This window comes from Chrysemys picta, chromosome 1, assembly GCF_011386835.1.
Source record: "Chrysemys picta bellii isolate R12L10 chromosome 1, ASM1138683v2, whole genome shotgun sequence".
Lineage (NCBI taxonomy): Eukaryota > Metazoa > Chordata > Testudines > Emydidae > Chrysemys > Chrysemys picta.
The window spans coordinates 28,158,937-28,177,320 of record NC_088791.1 but is presented as its reverse complement, the minus strand read 5'-3'; the positions used below and the strand labels follow the sequence as shown (position 1 = coordinate 28,177,320).

Here is an 18,384-nt window from a genome sequence, read left to right as displayed (position 1 = left end):
GTCTTCTGCTACTCAGCATGGGGCAGGCCTGAGCTGGAGTACTTTAGAAAATATTTGGCTAAACTAGAGTCCAGAAAAGAGCAACAACACAGCAGAGGTTTAGAAAACCTGATGTACGAGGAATGCGCAGCTACAAAAATGGGGTGGGGGAAGTCTTTGCTCTTGGGGGAATTCTGTATTGCTGTGCAGAATTCATGCTCCTCCCCACCAGCTTTCTTTGCTTCCCCACAGAAAAATGACTTCTGATGGAGAAGCAAAGGGAAGCCGCAAAAGAGGTCATGCGCCCCTTGTTGGCAGTGCAGACAGGTCAGCTTGGGTGCCCGGAGCAGCCAGTAGAGAGATAAATCACTGCCGGACAGGAGGGCTGGGCAGTCAGAGAGCGAGAGAAACTGTCCCTCCCTCTCACTCGCTCTTGCAGCATGCTTGGCGTGGAGGGGCAGGTTTGTGGTGTGTTTCTGGGGAGGGAGAGGTGGAGCAGACTCTGTCCCCTCAAGCAGAGCAGAATGTAGCAACCTACCCGCTTAGTGAATTGTTACCATTGTTAGTGAATTCCCCCAGGAGTATAACACTCTGTTCTAAAAAATTTTCTGGGGCCCCAACTCTGCCACAGCCCTCCCTCCCCCTGTGGTCTGAGGCCCCCATGATGTGCCACCCATCCACACTGCCCCTTGCACTGTGTGCCACCCTCAGTGTCTCAGCCCAGCCTCTGTCCTTCACTACAGGGCTGGGCCTCTGCCCCTCGTCCCCTCTCAGCTCGCCAATCGCCCCAGCAGTGTTGCTCGCACATGCTCTTCTTGGCACTTTTACCATGCCACCAGGTCTGACTGGAGCTGTCCCACTGCAGCGCTCCCCACCACAGGGTGCCTGGCGCCGGCTACCCAGGAGCCTCCACCCGCACCAGTCCGCTACCCCCATGGCAGTAGTTGGGTGGGGGGTGTTGGGTGCGCTGGTTCCTGCTGACACGGGCTGGTGCCGCTCCTGTCAGGTGTAGTGTGAGAAACTGTTCTAAGTCACTTTCTGCCCCATCTGCTGACCATGCCCGCCACCCCCTGCTCCGATTTGCCCCCTTTGCCCCTTTCTGTCCCCTGTAAAGCACAGGCTGCGGAACTGGATGTCAAGTAAGGGCAAGGTGAAGGGCAGTGATTCAGGTGTTACTGAGCATGCTCAGTGCACCCTAAGTAGCAAATTCCTATAGCTAACAGGTGCGCGCACTAGACGGGCACCCTCAGCCCTGTCCCTGACGGCGCAGCAGCAGCCGGGGCCCTCGCGCAGCCACTTCCCTCCCGGCAGGGCCGGGGTGACAGCGGCACCTGCCGCCAGGCTGCGTTTGGTTGGGTCTTAGGGACGGGACGCCCCGACTGCTGCCGCGGGGGCGGGGCCTGCGCTCGTCTGCGAGCCCCACCCCGGGCGGGTCACGTGGTGGAGGTGTGGCCGCGTGATCGGTCGCCTAGCAACGCGGGATGGCGGCCGGCGAGCAGCAGGGCCGCGAGTACCTGGAGCGCTACAAGATCCCGGAGCTGCTGCACAACCTGAGCGCGCTGCTGCTCTACCACCGGCCCGGTACGGCGGCGGCACCAGCCCCGCCGGGCTTCGGCCAAGGGGCGGGGCTCGGAGTCCGCGGGAGGCTGACGGAGCGCTGAGCCCCTGGCAGGAGAGCGGGGCGCCATAACAGCCCCCGCCCCCGCTGCTCCGGGTGCAGGGCTCCCAGCAGGGACCCGGGTCCGGCGAGAACACGTGACTGGGCTCAGACCCGGGCCAGCTAGAAGCATGCACACCCGGCTGCAGCGCGGCAGAAACGCCCCCGGCCTCAAGCGCCACGCGCAGGCTTGGGGCTTTGCTCGCCTATCTGGGGTGTGTCCCCCCGGTCAGTGCATTAACGCCAAGCCCTGATCTATGGCCCGTAAGGGCCGCCGAGGCGTGAGCTGCACAACGGGCCCCTCCTGCCTTCCTGGCGCATCCCGTGCAGCTGGGAAAAGCCAGCGTGGCGGAGCGCTCGTGCCCCTCCCGATGCCGCCAGGACGCTGCCATCTCTGCTCGAGCAGATGAGCCTGATGCGTGTGTAAAAACGTCACGTGTTTTAATATTCCCGCATCAGGTTTTGCCCCACCCTGTTTAATGCACCTGTTGCAGCTTGTCGTACACATAGATTACACGCTTGCTGGGCACAGTGACTTTGTAGTATTCAGTTGTACAGCACCTAGCACTGTGGGGGCCTTGGGTGGGGCCCCCAGGCAGCACTGTAATGAAACGTGGAAATGACTAGCCCCTGCTGGAGCAACTACTTGCATATAGACAAGGTGATTTGTTGTACTGCATTGAAACTGCATCCAGCCTAGTGGGTGTTTATCAATTGTTGATGCAGGTAATCACCAGACAGTAATTAACCATAAATTCCATTCTTCAACCCAAAGGCTGAATAACCTTAGCTTAGTACTTGGGTAATTAGACAGGTTTAGCACATTTATACAATTGTGCTAAACCTGTCTAAATACCCAAGTACTAAGCTAAGGCCTTTCCCATTGCCTCCCCTCTGCACGAACCTTTCACCGCTGCATGTAGCTACACTCTGCAGTTTGGATGCAGCTTGCTTTTTCTTGTGGCATGTGGCTCCATCGGGTAGGCAAACTGATTTTCAGTGGCACTAACACTGCCTGGGTCCTGGCCACCACTCTGGGGAGTTCTGCATTATAATTTAATTTTAATGAAGCTTCTTAAACATTTTAAAAACCTTATTTACTGTACATACAATAATTTAGCTATATATTATAGACTTATAGAAAGAGACCTTCTAAAAATGTTAAAATGTATTACTGGCACACGAACCCTTAAATTACAGTGAATAAATGAAGATTCGGCACACCACTTCTGAAAGGTTGCAGACCCCCGGTCTACATGCTGCCAGAAGTGGTGTGAAGTGTAGCCATACCATTAGCAAACGTAAGGTTCCACACAACTTCTATTAAAATATTGTAAATGATTTTTTTTAATTGCATTACTTCCTATGACTGTAAGATACCAGTACCTTAGCTGTAAATTTAACAAGAATCATTAATGGGCAATTTAAGATATCATTTTATTGATAGAAGAGCTTTTTATGTGTACGTTATAATTTTTCCAAAAAACATGCTGCCTAAGTTCTGCTATGTTTCAAATTTTATTATAGACAGTAGTGATACATTTTCACATTTCAATTATTTTTTAGAATTACTTCATTAAAATTGAAGGTTAAGTGCTTATAAAATCATTCACTTTGCTGCAGAATTCAGTGCAGCGCTGCTAAATAATTCTGAGGGCTTTGGCATATAACTTAGGTCTAATGTGCCATAAATCATATATAAGGCCTTGGTAATAAGCTAGCAGTTTGCCCCACTGCCCCTTTGCAAGGCTTTAGGGCAGGGGTGGGCAAACTTTTTGGCCCGAGGGCCACATCTAGGTGGGCAAATTGCATGCAGGGCCATGAATGTAGGGCTGGGGGGGTTGGGGGTGCAGTGTGCAGGAAGGGGCTTGGGGCACAGAAGGGGTGCAGGGTGTACAAAGGGGCTCAGGGGAGGGGGGTGGCAGGGGACTCAAGGCAGGGGGTTGAGGTGCAGGAGGGGTGCGGCAGGGGCATGGGAGGGGTGCAGGTGCAGGAGGGGTTCAGGGTGCAGGTTCCAGCCTGGCACTGCTTACCTGGAGGGGCTCCAGGGTGGCAGCAGCATGCAACAGGGCTAAGACAGGCTCCCTGCCTGCCCTGACCCCACACCATGCCTCTCCCAGAAGTGGCCAGCACCATGTCCCTGCGGCCCCTGGGGATAGGGGAGTGGGGGCAGAGGGCTTCACGCACTGCTCTCACCTGCGGGTATCTCCCCTAAAGCTCCCATTGGCCACGGTTCCCCGTTCCCAGCCAATGGGAGCTGTGGGGGGTGAGGGCACTACATGGAGCCCTCTGTAACCCCCAGGGGCTACAGGGAGGTGGTGCCAGCCGCTTCCGGGAGCAGCACCCATTTCATTAACTGCTACAGCACCTTAAATTATAACCTGGAGAGACTGCACTTTTTAACACAGCATCCAAATAGTACAGCAGCCCCTTCCTATTCTGTTGTTAGCATTGAATCTGATATGAGACTTGAACTTGCACGATGGTGCACACAGAACAAATGGTTTTGCCATAACTTGTATTTCCTTGAGATTGTCAGAAACTTAATATTTATAGAAAAATTTGCATTAATTATAGGGCTGAAGAATTAATTGATAACTAGATTACATTTATTTTTACACTAGTGTATACTCAGTGAAGTTACACTGCTAGTGCACTATAGGTAAAAATAAAATAAATCCTACTGTACTGTAGTTCACTGTTTTTGCATTTAATGGTAAGATTAGTAAACCTAGTTTAAAAAATGTATACTATCAACAAGATTTGTTAACTTTATTCTTTTACAGAAAGACCAAGAGAGTTTTTGATACATGCACTGGAAAGAGTGAAGCTTGCAAAACTAAGTGATGTGGAATATCCTTACCTTGTGGATGAATCAAATTTGAATGCTATGTTTGAAATGCTGGACACAACAAGTCAAGGCTATATAACCTTAGTGCAGTACAAAGGAGGTTTGTCTTCCTTGCTTAGCATTTTTTAATTAATATGGATTTTTATTTAATACAGCACAGAACATTTAAGCTATAATATGCAAGGTTGTTGCTCAAAAGAATGTGAGATAGTTTCTTTAAAGAAATTTCTCAACCCATCAGAATTTAGCAGTGATAGAAAAACAATTTACTTGTTGCAAAACTTTTTATTAAGCAAAACAAGAGAGAGACCTTCCTCCCACCCTTGTACACAATATTTGACCAAGAAGTTCTAAAAATAATCTACAGTAGAGTTAGCAACTTCAAAAAGTTATATTCTGTTTACCAGCTAGATCAGGGTGGGCAAACATTTTGGCCCGAGGGCCACATCTGGGTGGGGAAATTGCATATGCAGAGCCATGAATGTAAGGGGGGGGCAGGGAGTTGGGGCAGAGGGGTGTTGGGTGTACAAGGGGGTTCAGGGAAGGGAGTTGGAGTGCAGCAGAGGCTCAGGGCAGGTTGTTGGGGTGCAGGAGAGGTGCAGGGTGCGGCAGGGGGTTGGGCTGCGGCAGGAGGGGTTTGAGGTATGGGCTCCAGCCTCGGGCCGCTTACCTGGAGCGGCTCTGGGGTGGCAGCGGCGCCGGCTCAGAATTTTTGGATGTAAAATTAGACTTCTGTGGGCTTACATTGCAAGGTTTAAAAGGATTCTCTTTTTAAACAACCTTTGTAGCTCTTAAAAGCTTGGGGCTGAGTACTCAGGATTTACCTTATGAAGAAGATGCAACTATCACACTGGAAATATTCAAGAAAGAAGTGTAAGTAAAGTGACATTTGTACTCTTTGGCGTTATGTGGAAGAGAAAGATTTGTAGCCAATTTTAATTGCATGAATTCTTGTATTAAGCGGTTTCTAAAAATATCATTATGGTTTTTAATATTACTTTTTTAATCAGGTCTTAAATCTACAAAGTACTCAATAGTCACAGCTGCTTGACTTCAGTTTGAATATCAGGCACTTGTCACCTTATGTTCCTACCCTTTAATTATGTTAAAGAATAAAAATGTCACTATAAAGTCAAATTTAAACTAGAAGTGATTGGATTACATTTGGTTTTCCCTGTGAGGTGGATCATAATAAATGAGTAGTGATAGTTTAAAAATATAATGTTCTAATTTATGGAGTACCCTAGGGAGAACTAGCAAAAAAGTTCACAGTTGTGAAAATGATAATATTTCCATGAGTAGGTCAGATATTTTGCTATTGGTGCCACTGTTCGCTCTAAAGAGTATTTGTACCGACTGCACAGCAGCAGTGATTTTCTTGTCATCTCTGAAGGCAGTTTCCTTGAAAGCTGTATGTGGAAATGACACTTGCATTAAAATTTTTTACCAAACTGACATTGCTACTTGGGAAAATATCCCAAATATCAGAAATCAATACCGCAGGGAATTGATCAGAATAAATATCTGCAGCTTGGATGAATATTCTGGGGATACAGAGTAGTGCTGGTAATCTCCTCCTATACACAGGAGCATCCGTGTTTGACTACAGTGATAAACCTTTCAGTTATAATTAACCATAAGGGGTGGGATACTCGGTCAATAGATATACATAAAGCCTCAGTATTATCTAGTTAAAACTACTACTGTATTTTATAGGCAGCCTGGTAACTTTTTTTTTTTTTTTTTTTTTTAATTAGAACAACCAATACACCAGCAACTGAGCCAATAAAATGTGTGTGGTTTGGAGCAACATTTTAATCAGGGCTCTGTCTATTCAATGCAGCAAATTCACTGGCTGTGGAGCTGGATGCTGAGATTCTGGAGTTGTGCTCTCGAATCACAGCATTTAAATTATGAGCAAAGAGAGAACCTTGAAAACATGAACTAAGCATAACCCATGCAGTGTCGCCTGCTTAGCACCTCATACAATTAGAGGAATTCATTTCAAAACCCTATGGACTCTTGCTATCAAGGCTATGCAAATTGGCATTTTTCCAAAGAGACCAAAGAATTGAGCATTTCTGCACTGAATTTGGCATTTTGCTGCATGCAGATGACCAGCATTTTGTTTCCCCATCTCTGTCCTGTAAAACCTGCCTGTAGTGCCTCTTGCTCTCTTTCTCTACAAAGGCAAGTTGAGTTACAGTGCAGTCTCTGCCTTGTTCCATAGATGTAGGCAGCAGGAAATTAGGATGCCAGAGCTGGAGTTCAGTTTACAGCCAAGGATCAGGAGAAGCCATGGGGTGGAGGACTGGCAAGCAAGGCAGCCTGGACAATTGTGTAAAGCCTAATGCCTGTTTTGAGCCTGTAGAAGTTCCCCATATCCCAAGCACACATTTGGGAAGGGGAGAGCATACCAAAAACCCCCTCAAATGTAATCTTCAGCTTCAGTTTGGCATGTTTGTTTGGGAGGAGGGGTACAGAACTGGAAAACTAGATAGTTACCCAGTTCTCCTTTACAAATAACAAAGTCTAGCACACAAGTCCATCTTTACTTCCCACATATGATGGAGAATAACTATGGTGGTTTGGGAAGGGATAAGAACACTATGTACTGAAGAAAATTCTATATTGAAATCTCATGTGTAATGAACAAATTGTTTACAAAAAGAACAGGAATACTTGTGGCACCTTAGAGACTAACAAATTTATTAGAGCATAAGCTTTCATGGGCTACAGCCCACTTTTTCGGATGCATAGAATGGAACATATATTGAGGAGATATATACACACACACATACAGAGAGCATGAACAGGTGGGAGTTGTCTTACCAACTCTGAGAGGCCAGTTAAGTAAGTGAAAAAAAAAAAAAAACTTGAAGTGATAATCAAGCTAGCCCAGTACAGACAGTTTGATAAGAAGTGTGAATACTTACAAGGGGAGATAGATTCAATGTTTGCGGATACAGACTAACACGGCTGCTACTCTGAAATTGTTTACAGAACATCTAACTAGATTTCTTTTCTTCGATAGAAAGAAGAAGTTGCAGGAGAGCTGGGCAATATATCAATCTTAAGCAGCTGTCTGCTAAAAATAAAAATTTTTCTGAAGTCTTATCTTTGAGTTTGTTTTTATTTTAATTGCCTTTTGGCAACCGATAGTTTCACTTATCCAAAAATAAACTGAGTAGCATCAGCATAGTATGTAAAAAGTTGAATTATATGGTACTAGTTTAAATCAAATCAGAAACTACTCATTACACCCGAGGAACATCTTTTGAGGACTTCCTTTAGAAAAAAAATTCAAAACAGTATAACATTAAAAAGATGCTGTGTATCAACATCTTCCCTAGCAAGAATGGTTTGGGGCCATACAGTGATAAAAAATGACTTAAATCAGAGTAGCTCAAGGCAATACTTTGACACTTGTACAGAAATAGCTTTATATTTGAATCAACAAAATGTGGTTCTAGTATGCAACGAACAGCAGCCATTATGGCATTGAAAGTTTATTTTAAAGTCAGATATTTCTTTAACACTCGGGGGGGGGGGGGGGGGGAGAGAACAAGTTTTAAACAACCTGGAGAAGATACCCAAATTCCAACAAACCCATTATTTCCAAACGTAAGCAATTTGAAATACATAATATTTCAATAACTGAATCAGTTGTGATGGCATTTTTAAACAAGTTTACTAGTCAAAGTATGCAAGGCCTGTTCAGAACATTTTAAAGAGGACAAAGGATTTGGACATTCAAGGAAGAGACAATTCTGAAGTTTCCATAACAGGACTTAGTTTTAAAAGTTAGCATGAGCAGAGAAAATAGAACATGGACACATGCTTTTACCTCATTCCACACCCCCTGCACACACATTCAAGTATGTAATGTCCATGTGTGGGAATTTATGTACATAACTGTCCATATACCAAAATTAGAAAGCACCAATTTGAATGGAATGTTTACCACTGAATGAGTAGCATATATACCCAGAGTTTACTCCATATTACTCTAAACCATAAAAGTTTCTTCAGCATAACCATTATCGCCTTACAGCCATCAACTAAACAGATCACTCACTATTCAACAAGGAACACATTCTCCACTCTAGATCTGAGCCTGTTGTGCTCTACAGGCCTCTAGGCTGGGGTAGTTACAAAACAGGCAAAGTTAAATGTGATTAAAACAGATCTGACTAAACTATACCAGCTTAGAAACCAGTTCAGTATCTCAACTGTTTTAAAATGGCTATGTACAACATATAATCTGAATTATAAGAAGATTAAGGCATAAGGCTAGATCAAGTCAGCATTTTACAAAGATGTACTAGTGGTTTGTTTGGGGTGTTTTTTTTTAAACAAATATACAAAAGTATACTAATGTAATAGCTTGACTTCACTTTTATTCAGATAAATAACCTAGAACAGATATTTTACTTCTAACCATTTTCCTTGAAGATCTTTACTTATTTTCCTATATTAGGCCAGTTTGTTCTCAAATTAAGTAAAATCTCAACATCCTGTTGAGCTAATTTGTAAACTCCAAGTTCATTTAACACTGCGGTAGCAGAGGGCTGGTTCGGATCCAAGATGGTTCCATTTTCTGAGGCTGAATGTAGTGCATCTTTCAAAAGGAGGGCAGAGCCAACATTTAGATTCAAGATAATGCAGGCTTCTTTTATACTATAAGAGGAAAAAATACACACATTTTACTGCCTGAAATGAAAAGTGCCCATTTCAACTTCATGCCAGGACACAGTATATTCAGTCTGTGGTTTTTTTTTTGTTTATCCCATTAATAAAATACTAATAACCACCTCCCCTTTCTGGATAGCTGAAAAGACAAAACCTGAACTGAAAAGATAATGCAGCCGCAGCTTTCAAGATATAGAGTAGACATCCACCTTCATGTCTTCATTGTTTTCAGTGAGACAAATATGAGTATAACCACCATTTGTGACATATAGTGCTTCCAATTACCCAGGTCCTTGCATTTGTTTTTTTAAACTCTAGTTTCCCCATGGAGTAAAGTAATAAAAGCCAATACTTTTTCACATTTTAATACTGGTAAAAAGTTAAGCAGGAAAGCAAGATGAACAACCTTCTCATTCAGTATACTTAGAAAAGAACACAGTATAATATATAGGTAACAACTGCTGAAATTTGAACACATTCCTTGTCAGAAGTCATCAAAAAGCAATAAGATGCCCTGTAACTGTACTTTTCTGTGCCTACACTTTCCCATTATAAATGGGGATAATACACATGAAGGGAGTGTGAAGCTTAATGTTGGAGAAGTACTTAAAAAGCCTCAACAAATAAAGCATCTTCCATTTAAGTATTATTGTAGTACCAATGTGTCACCTGCATCCTTAAACATTTCTGGACCCACTCCTGCACTCTTTATTCAGGCTGAAATCCTATTTAGCTTTGTAGGGCAATTAACCTTAGTAGGAATCACAGCACTGCACCCTTAGTCCTTGTTTCTTGATGGTTTGTCCTGCTACGGCTTCTTGTGCTGTTTACATGCTTTACCATCCAATTTTCCCTAAAAGTGCAAGTCTGTGTGTAACAAACAATCCACTGCTAACCTGTAAGAACCACAGAGACAATGGGAGCTTTGCTTAAGTATGAACTGCAGGATCATACCTGATGTAGTGGTACAGATTCTCTCCACTTTCAACACCATAATTTTAACAGATTTCTCACCCAATTAATCCAAGCTACAACCATGAAAGATGCTGATTTATACACAATGTAAGAACTTGGTATGATCAGTTGGATACTCGCTACTGAAATACTAATACTTTAGAAATTGGCTTACTTACTGTTTGAAATAATTTTCTGGCCTTTTGCAATAGTGGGAAAATAAAGGGAAAAGATTCCTAGTCATATCAAACTGAAGTTGTGCTGCTCCTCCTTCATTGAAGTGATTAGCCAGAATTACCTACATATGTATGCAAACAGATGCAATAAGTCAATTGCACTTTCGTTGTCACAGCACATATCACAACTGCAGATGCTTACCTCTTGATAGATGAACATATCCACTTTCTCTGCAAGCATTTGCCAGAAGATTTTAAACAGCGAGTAACAGAGCTGCTGTTCTAACTGCAGCAAACGATCTCTTAATGTCAACAACAGTGGGCAAGCTGTACTGGATAAGGACATTACTGCCTGCTCTGCCTGGGATGGCAAAGATAACCACCTGAAGAAACAGATGTACAACACGATGTTACAGTAAATTTATTCACAGAAAAGCAGTAGCAATGAAGCTCATCTTTTTCAAAAGTCCACAATCTCATCCATTTTTAAATTTTCTTAGGTTTCGGCTACCCCTCCACTTTCTCAAATATCCAAAAAAAGATCAGTCCGCATTATGGATTAATACTCTACACCAGTGGTTCTCAAACTTTTGTAATGGTGACCCCATTCATGTAGCAAGCCTCTGAGTGCGACCCCCCCCCCTTATTAATTAAAAACACTTTTTTATATATTTAACACCATTATAAATGCTGGATGCAAAGCAGGGTTTGGGGTGCAGGCTGAGAGCTCACGACCCCCCCATACAACAACCTAGTGACCCCCTGAGGAGTCCCAACCTCCAGTTTGAGAAGCCCTGCTGTACAGCAAGTATCCTTCTAATAATATCAAGGCTATATTTTAATTAAAGGAATGCAAGATAGGACACCAGAAATCGGGAGGGGGGAGAGGGGGGGGGACACGACTCCAAATGCGTAGAAACAAATCAGAAAAGAGCATTTATTTTAGAAAGCAGCCTTCCAATTTTACCCAGAAGCAAGTATTCATAGTTACATTTTTGATATGTAAATTCATGAATAAGCACGCCAATGATTGGGACCTAGTGTTGCAGCAGTTGCTTTTTGCCTACAGAGCTGTACCGTGTCCCAGTTTAAGGTTTTCACCCTTTGAACTCGTTGATGGCTACAAAGTTAAGGGGCCATTACAGTTGGTGAAGCAGCAATGCGGGGGGGGGGGGGGGGGGGGGGGGGGGCGCTGAGTTACATCTTCTCCAGGAACTAACATTTTGGACTTTGTAACCAATCTGCAAAACACCCTCAAAGACTCTCTAGCCCTTGCTTGAGAAAACCTACAGGATGCTCAACAAGAGCAAAACGCCTGGTATGATAAACATGCCAGAGAGTGTTCCTTCAGTGTAGGTGACCAAATCATCGTCCTGAAAGCACTCAAGGCCAATAAGATGGAAGCGTTGTGGGAGGGGCCATTTATGGTCCGAGAACATCTGGGAGCTGTTAATTACCTCATCGCATTCCTGGACCCTACCCTAAAACTTAAAGTTAACTCTCTAAAGCCCTTTTATTCCCCAGAAATCAAGGTTCTCCAGCTTATAGCCCAAGAGAGAGACAACGCTGAGTGGCCTGAAGGAGTCTGTTATGAAGGAAAAAGGCACGGTGGCATAGAAGAGGTGAGCCTTCCATAACCCTTGGGAGTAAGCAGCGACAGCAAATCTAGGAGCTGTGCACCAGCTTTGTGCCAATGTTTTCAGCCACCCCAGGATGGATAGAACAGGTGTACCACCCCATTGACACAGCAGATGCTCACCCAATTAGAGCCCAGCCCTACCAGATGGGTCCTCAAGCGAAAACCGCGATAGAAAGGAAGATCAAGGATGTGTTATAGATGGGTGTAATCTGCCCCTCTGAGAGTGCATGGGCCTCTCCAGTAGTTCTGGTTCCCAAACCAGATGGGGAAATCCACTTTTGCATGGACTACCATAAGCTAAATGCTGTAACTAGCCCAGAGAACTATCCAATGCTATGCACAGATGAACTATTGGAAAAACTGGGACGTGCCCATCTACTCTGGCAAGTTTCTGACTACTAAAGCAGCTTTGAGGTGTACACACTGCCAAACCACGTAGTGCGCAAGAACTGTGCAGTTGCAGCGCTATTAAAAAAAAAACCAACGAGAGACGTAGAGCTTTCGCCGGGGCTACAGTCTTGCAGTGCCAGTGTAGACAGTGGCAATTACAGTACAGCGATTGGCCTCCGGGAGGTGTCCCACAATGCCTGTTCTCACCTCTCTGGTCATCGGTTTGAACTCTACTGCCTTAGGTGACCAGCCGTCAACCCCACCCATTACATTCCAGCGGAGGGCAACCAATAGGAAGGGGACTGGAGCACATGACTTATGAGGAGAGGGGACTGGGATTGTTTAGTCTCCAGAAGAGAAGAATGAGGGGGGATTTGATAGCAGCCTTCAACTACCTGAAGGGGGGTTCCAAAGAGGATGGAGCTCGGCTGTTCTCAGTGGTGGCAGATGACAGAACAAGGAGCAATGGTCTCAAGTTGCAGTGGGGGAGGTCCAGGTTGGATATCAAGAAAAACTATTTCACTAGGAGGGTGGTGAAACACTGGAATGCGTTACCTAGGGAGGTGGTGGAATCTCCTGCCTTAGAGATTTTTAAGGTCAGGCTTGACAAAGCCCTGGCTGGGATGATTTAGTTGGGGATTGGTCCTGCTTTGAGCAGGGGGTTGGACTAGATGACCTCCTGAGGTCCCTTCCAACCCTGATATTCTATTATTAGGACTTCTTGAAAATGGAGGTAGCCCTTAAAGCCCTATCACAGTTGAGCCTTAATATTCCCAAAGAAACAATTATTGTCAGATAACAAGAGTCAGCAAAGGACAGTTACCTGTTCCGTAACTGGCGTTCTTCGAGATGTGTTGCTCAGATGTATTCCACAGTAGGTGTGTGTGCTTGCCACATGCACCGGTGCCGGAAGTTTTTCCCTTAGCAGTACCCGTAGTGGGGGAGCCCCGCAGCGACCCCTGGAGTGGCGCCTCTATATCGCGCCATAAAGGGGGCTGCGCGCTCCCCCCACCCTCAGTTCCTTCTTGTCACCAGTGAAGGTAGTTGGAACTTGTACTCCAGCATTGCTGTAGCTTCTATCCTTGGTAGTACCTCGACTGTTACTAGTTTCTGCAGTTAGTAGCCTGGCTCGGGGCATGCCCCGAGCCCCAGGCTTCAAGTCGTGCGACTCCTGTGGCAATTCCATGCCCAGAAGCGATCCACACTCCGAGTGTCTTCGCTGTCTGGGCAAGGCTCACATAAGTGAGTGGTGTAAAATCTGTAAGTCCTTCAAGCCCCAGACTAAGCACGAATGCGAAATCCGACTCCGGGCCCTACTTAAGGAGTTGACATTGGCCCGGGCGCCAGGCACCATGTCCTCGGTGCGGAGCAAAGCCCCATCCACCAGTCGGCACGCTCCCCTGCCAAGAAGCAAGGCAAGACCCAGCGGCGCCGAGACAAGGACAGGGGTGAGGCCGGACCCGAGTTGGGCAGCCCACGATCCCCCTCGGGACCCAGACCTCCGACTCGTGCGGAACAGAGTAGTCCAGCCCCGTCTGCACATGCCTCCCCGACGATGAGGGTTCTGTCAACACCGGAGGCAGCCCAGGCAGCGCGCGACATCCTCGTCATGCCGGTACCGAGCGGGCCGCCCGAGCTGGGGCCCCGGTCCCGAGGGAAGACGCCGTTGGGCGCTCACCAGCCCTCACCGGCCAGGTCGGCGGTCGATGTCTCTACTCGATCCGCCAGGCCTTCCCGTAGCCCGCGACAGACCTGCAATTCGTTGTCAGGGTCGCCTGGGAGTGAGTCGCCGGAGTCTTCCTCGACCCACAGGGGCCGCGGGCACCGGGACAGGAAGCGTCGACTTGAAGCCATGGCATGCCCTGGGCCAGGCTACTAACTGCAGAAACTAGTAACAGTCGAGGTACTACCAAGGATAGAAGCTACAGCAATGCTGGAGTACAAGTTACGACTACCTTCACTGGTGGCAAGAAGGAACTGAGGGTGGGGGGAGCGCGCAGCCCCCTTTATGGCGCGATATAGAGGCGCCACTCCAGGGGTCGCTGCGGGGCTCCCCCACTACGGGTACTGCTAAGGGAAAAACTTCCGGCACCGGTGCACGTGGTGAGCACGCACACCTACTGTGGAATACACATGAGCAATCACTCGAAGAAGAAGAATTTCTTCTGGGAGTCCTGCTGCAGTGTGCCTCCACTATTTGCAGGACTGTGCTTTAGAAAAGCAAAATCTAGTTAAAAACATTTTTTTTTTTTTTAAGAATTGTGAAGAAATACCACAGACACTTTCCAAACATTTTACATCTCTCTCATTTCATTCATAGAAATGGATTTTTACATTAGATAGTTTTTTGCCAAGTCCTAACATTTTATAACAAATTATTAGAAGACATTAACACAAAGACTCACCTCTCCTTTTTGTACAGTTTTGCAGCATCTTTGACCTCCCTGAAGACATGGTCTACTTGGCGGGTCAACATATCATGTTTTAGGCGTTCTAGGAGGTTAATCATGTCATCAAAGACAGAGCTTTCCATACAAGCTAACTGTCCTAGCTGTAGCTTACTGAGAGCATTACTGTCTGCACAAACCTCCAGCGCAGCCTGCTGAAGCTCCAAGAAGAACTACAGAAACAAACAGATTTGGATATAAATACTAGAGCAAAAAGGTTTCTACCATGTTAACTTTTTATTTGTACTTTAATATGCATAGCTTCATCTGATAATGTGTTTCCCTAAGGTTTTTATAAACTAAAAATTTGTTTTCAAAGAGAAGCGATTAAAAAAAAAATCTGGTAATTCTATTGTCCCTAAATGAGTATAGTGTTTTAAACCCAGTGATGGAAATAGAAAGCTGTTGTATCCCATCTGACTTCACAATAGTACTAACAAATAATTTAGTAAACACAAGCTGAAGGGTCAAATTTTCTTCTGGCCTAAGTGACATAGGCTCCTAAATTCCATTTTCAGAAGTTCAATGTAATTTTGGGCTTTTAACTACCTGAGTCACTTTTGAAAATGAGACTTAGGTGCTTTGAAAATTTTACCCAAAAATCTCAATTCTCTGATTTCTGCAAAGTCTGACAGACATTCTATTTTTAACATACTAAGAAAAAACTACAAGACTTGGATAGCATTTAAATTGTAATAAATGTTTCCTTAACTAAAAAAAAAGTTTCTGAATTTAATTCTATAAAGAAAATTAAATGGAAGTGTTCATATTATGGTGATAGTGGCTACATATGTTAGATCTAGCATATTAAGCACTGAATTTCAACATTTCCAGTTTTTTAGTTAATCGTTGATTTTAACAGGTATTCATTAATTAAGTTGCATACTTAAATATACAGAAACAAGCTTGGATTCCGAATTAGGACACACTACCGCAAACCTCCAAGGCCATGGAGAGCCCCACTGAGGTTAATAGAGATCCGCACAGGTCTCCACTAGCAGACCCCAATATCAAATCAGGGTTTGTAGGTAGGTAAAACAAAGCATACTCTCATGGCTAGCCAAATCCACACAGACTTGGCTGTCAGATGTGTCTGGCTTCTCAATTTTACATGAAGGATCAGCAACTCACTATCAACTATAGGTGCATAGATGTGTGCTGAAAGTAATATCTTATGGCATTAGGTAAAGATACTTAAGAGCAAGAATTAAAAAACCAAGCAAATATGCTTCAGCAGAAAAAAAAATCCTAAAAATTAAAATCCTCATATTTAGAAGCAATGGATCATTAGCCAGAAAGATAGGTTGACCTGGAAATTTAGCATATTGACTATAAGTTTTAGATACATTTTAGTTTGTCGAATATAGCATAGTCTGGGATTCTTGCTTCCTGGGCTGACTGAGGCAAGAAAATTAGCTAAGGTTAGTGTGACACAATGGTGCTTTCTTTTTACAGGTAATGGAGCATTCTGCAGGTGGTAGGCTACAAGTAGCAGTGGGAGGAGGACTGTTGGCTGTAAGAGTGAAGTATAGCTCTAAACATAATGGGTAAAATAATCCTTCCCCTACTAGATTCACCCTGTTTCCTGGGAAAGTGACCACTCCTATAAATCTTACACATGAGCAGTCTCATTGACTTCTACCAGACTACTCACGTAAGGGTTAACAGAATAGGATCCATAGGTGGTCTCCCATGTAACAAGATGCTGCAGAATGGCCCTGGTGCAGTGCCAGTTTACAGGAAACTAGTCTGCTTTAGGTGTTTTGATACAGTGCACAAAAATGGCAGTATTTAAGCACTGTTTAAATGATAGGTAGTAATTTATCCTTAAATTAAGCATCTTTCACTGAATTAGAATTTACATCTGGTTCTGTTTTTCAGGACTCATCATTAATTCTGCATTTTAAGATATTGAGATGAATGAAGTGGTTTTAGTTGAGCACCACATGACAAAGCTAGTTTATTTCTTTATGTAAAACAATAATTACTCACAACATTGTCAGCCCAGTCTGCTAATACTGTTGCTATATAGTTAACAGCATTAAGAATGGCACAATAACGGAAGGCTAAAGAAGCTCTAGTCTCTTCCTTCATAACTTGAGTTAACCGGATTCTGAAGTCATCAACTAAGTCTTTTTGTAACTCCAAGAACTGTAGTTTTCTAGATGCTGTAGGAAGATTCTTATACCTGTCTGGAGAGACAATTGTAAAAATTTTATTTTCCAGAGTAAATAAAAACAGGAACTTTTAAAAAAAAAAAAAAAAAGTATTTTGTTGCTTCACGACTAAGGCCACACTCCTGCAAAGACTTCCATTCATGCCTAATTTTACACCCTAAAAGTAGTCCCACTGAAGTCAATGGGACTACTTACAGTGCATAAAGTTAAGCACATATGTAAATCTCTGCAGGACTGGGGCCTAAATAAATGGTTGTTTTACTGATTTCACTATAGCATTTAATTTTTATTTTTTATTTATTTATTTACTTTTTAACTGAAAGCAAACTTGAAAAACACTTAACACTAGGTGGACCTCAGAAATCTTCCCACAAGATCTGACAGATACACATTTAGTACTCAAATAAAAATCACTTTGATGTTCATCTGCTCTTACTCACAGTGTAGAAAGGCTAAAGCTAGTTAGTATCTACTTTTTCAGGAATTCATTTTTGGTCACACAGCCATTCCCTGGGCTGAATCCCTCAAAAGAGATAACAGGACTTGTTTTATTTAATTTTTACACATAAATAACAAATATGAATTTAATTTATCTTCTTTCAAATTTAAACAAATTTCTAATGGTAATCATCAGGTGTATCACTGTAGAAATTAGTACAAATATAAAAGTTTGATCATTATCTCTAGAATTATTCATTAAAGTTCAAAGGAAAAGGCAACAAGAATTCCATTTATTTGTTAAAATGCAAACCAAACAATACTACTACTTCTTACTCCTTTGATGACTCCATAACCACTGACTTTAATGTATATTTTCTTATTGAATTATAGTTCTTGAAGTATTCAGGAGAATTCATCTTAAGAAGTGTTTCAAATTTTATCATTACCTGTGATAACCTGTAACAGAGTCGTAAAAGTTTCAGCACAGTCTGGGACTTTCATTTCATCTACATCAGTGATATCTTTATATTGCGATACCCAGGCAGCTTCAGATGAAAGTATAGAGTCCATCTTTTGAAGAGCAACTGACAGGCACACAAAAATGTTTAATAATTTAAATATTCATATATTTCTTAAACTTGCTTTCGGGTTTATATATTTAAAATTTATTCTAATAAACTATCATTTTTAAATAAAAAGACTAAGAATCCTAAAATATAAGATTTAATAAAAAGTAACACTGACTAAAATACAGTTCTTAAATTTGCAAATTAAAACATCAATTGCTTCAGTTAAGATGAAGTATGTTAGAGCAATATAAAATTAGCTTATTGAAAATCATCACTAATCATAATTTTTAAAGTACTCATCAACTCTGTACAGCTGTATTTTTCCTTTACCCAAAAGAGGGTCAGAAAATTCATGGCCTACTACAGCTGTTCTTATTCTTTACAATACAACACTTAGACACTATTATCATCA

General features: G+C 43.4%; 2 protein-coding genes across 5 annotated transcripts in view; one reads left to right on the top strand and one right to left on the bottom strand.

Moving 5' to 3' along the window:
* The first annotated feature begins 1,357 nt into the window (after nucleotides 1-1,357).
* On the top strand, nucleotides 1,358-7,604 carry EFCAB10 (EF-hand calcium binding domain 10). The gene is made up of 4 exons (XM_005292370.3): nucleotides 1,358-1,560; nucleotides 4,423-4,587; nucleotides 5,276-5,360; nucleotides 7,522-7,604. The coding sequence occupies exons 1-4, from the start codon at nucleotides 1,461-1,463 to the stop codon at nucleotides 7,562-7,564; spliced, it is 393 nt and encodes a 130-aa protein (XP_005292427.1). The 5' UTR covers nucleotides 1,358-1,460; the 3' UTR covers nucleotides 7,565-7,604.
* The window catches only part of RINT1 (RAD50 interactor 1), a 23,571-nt gene continuing 12,362 nt past the window's right edge, over nucleotides 7,176-18,384 (bottom strand). For 3 of the 4 annotated variants that reach the window (XM_005292371.5, XM_042848606.2, XM_042848605.2), the window contains exons 10-15: nucleotides 17,850-17,987; nucleotides 16,778-16,977; nucleotides 14,744-14,958; nucleotides 10,512-10,692; nucleotides 10,313-10,431; nucleotides 7,176-9,167 (exon numbers count right to left, since the gene is read on the bottom strand). In XM_005292371.5, coding sequence (XP_005292428.1) covers nucleotides 8,951-9,167; nucleotides 10,313-10,431; nucleotides 10,512-10,692; nucleotides 14,744-14,958; nucleotides 16,778-16,977; nucleotides 17,850-17,987 — 1,070 coding nt within the window. In that variant the 3' untranslated portion in view covers nucleotides 7,176-8,950. The remainder of the gene's footprint in view (nucleotides 9,168-10,312; nucleotides 10,432-10,511; nucleotides 10,693-14,743; nucleotides 14,959-16,777; nucleotides 16,978-17,849; nucleotides 17,988-18,384) is intronic. The other variant, XM_065554002.1, reaches the window with a different exon arrangement.

Bases quoted from the DNA above. Each gene is read 5' to 3' on its own strand.
- EFCAB10 (XM_005292370.3), top strand. From the start codon at position 1,461: ATGGCGGCCGGCGAGCAGCAGGGCCGCGAGTACCTGGAGCGCTACAAG. The intron at 4,588-5,275 runs GTTTGTCTTCCT...CAACCTTTGTAG, and splicing joins CTTAGTGCAGTACAAAGGAG to CTCTTAAAAGCTTGGGGCTG. The intron at 5,361-7,521 runs GTAAGTAAAGTG...TTTCTTCGATAG, and splicing joins GAAATATTCAAGAAAGAAGT to AAAGAAGAAGTTGCAGGAGA.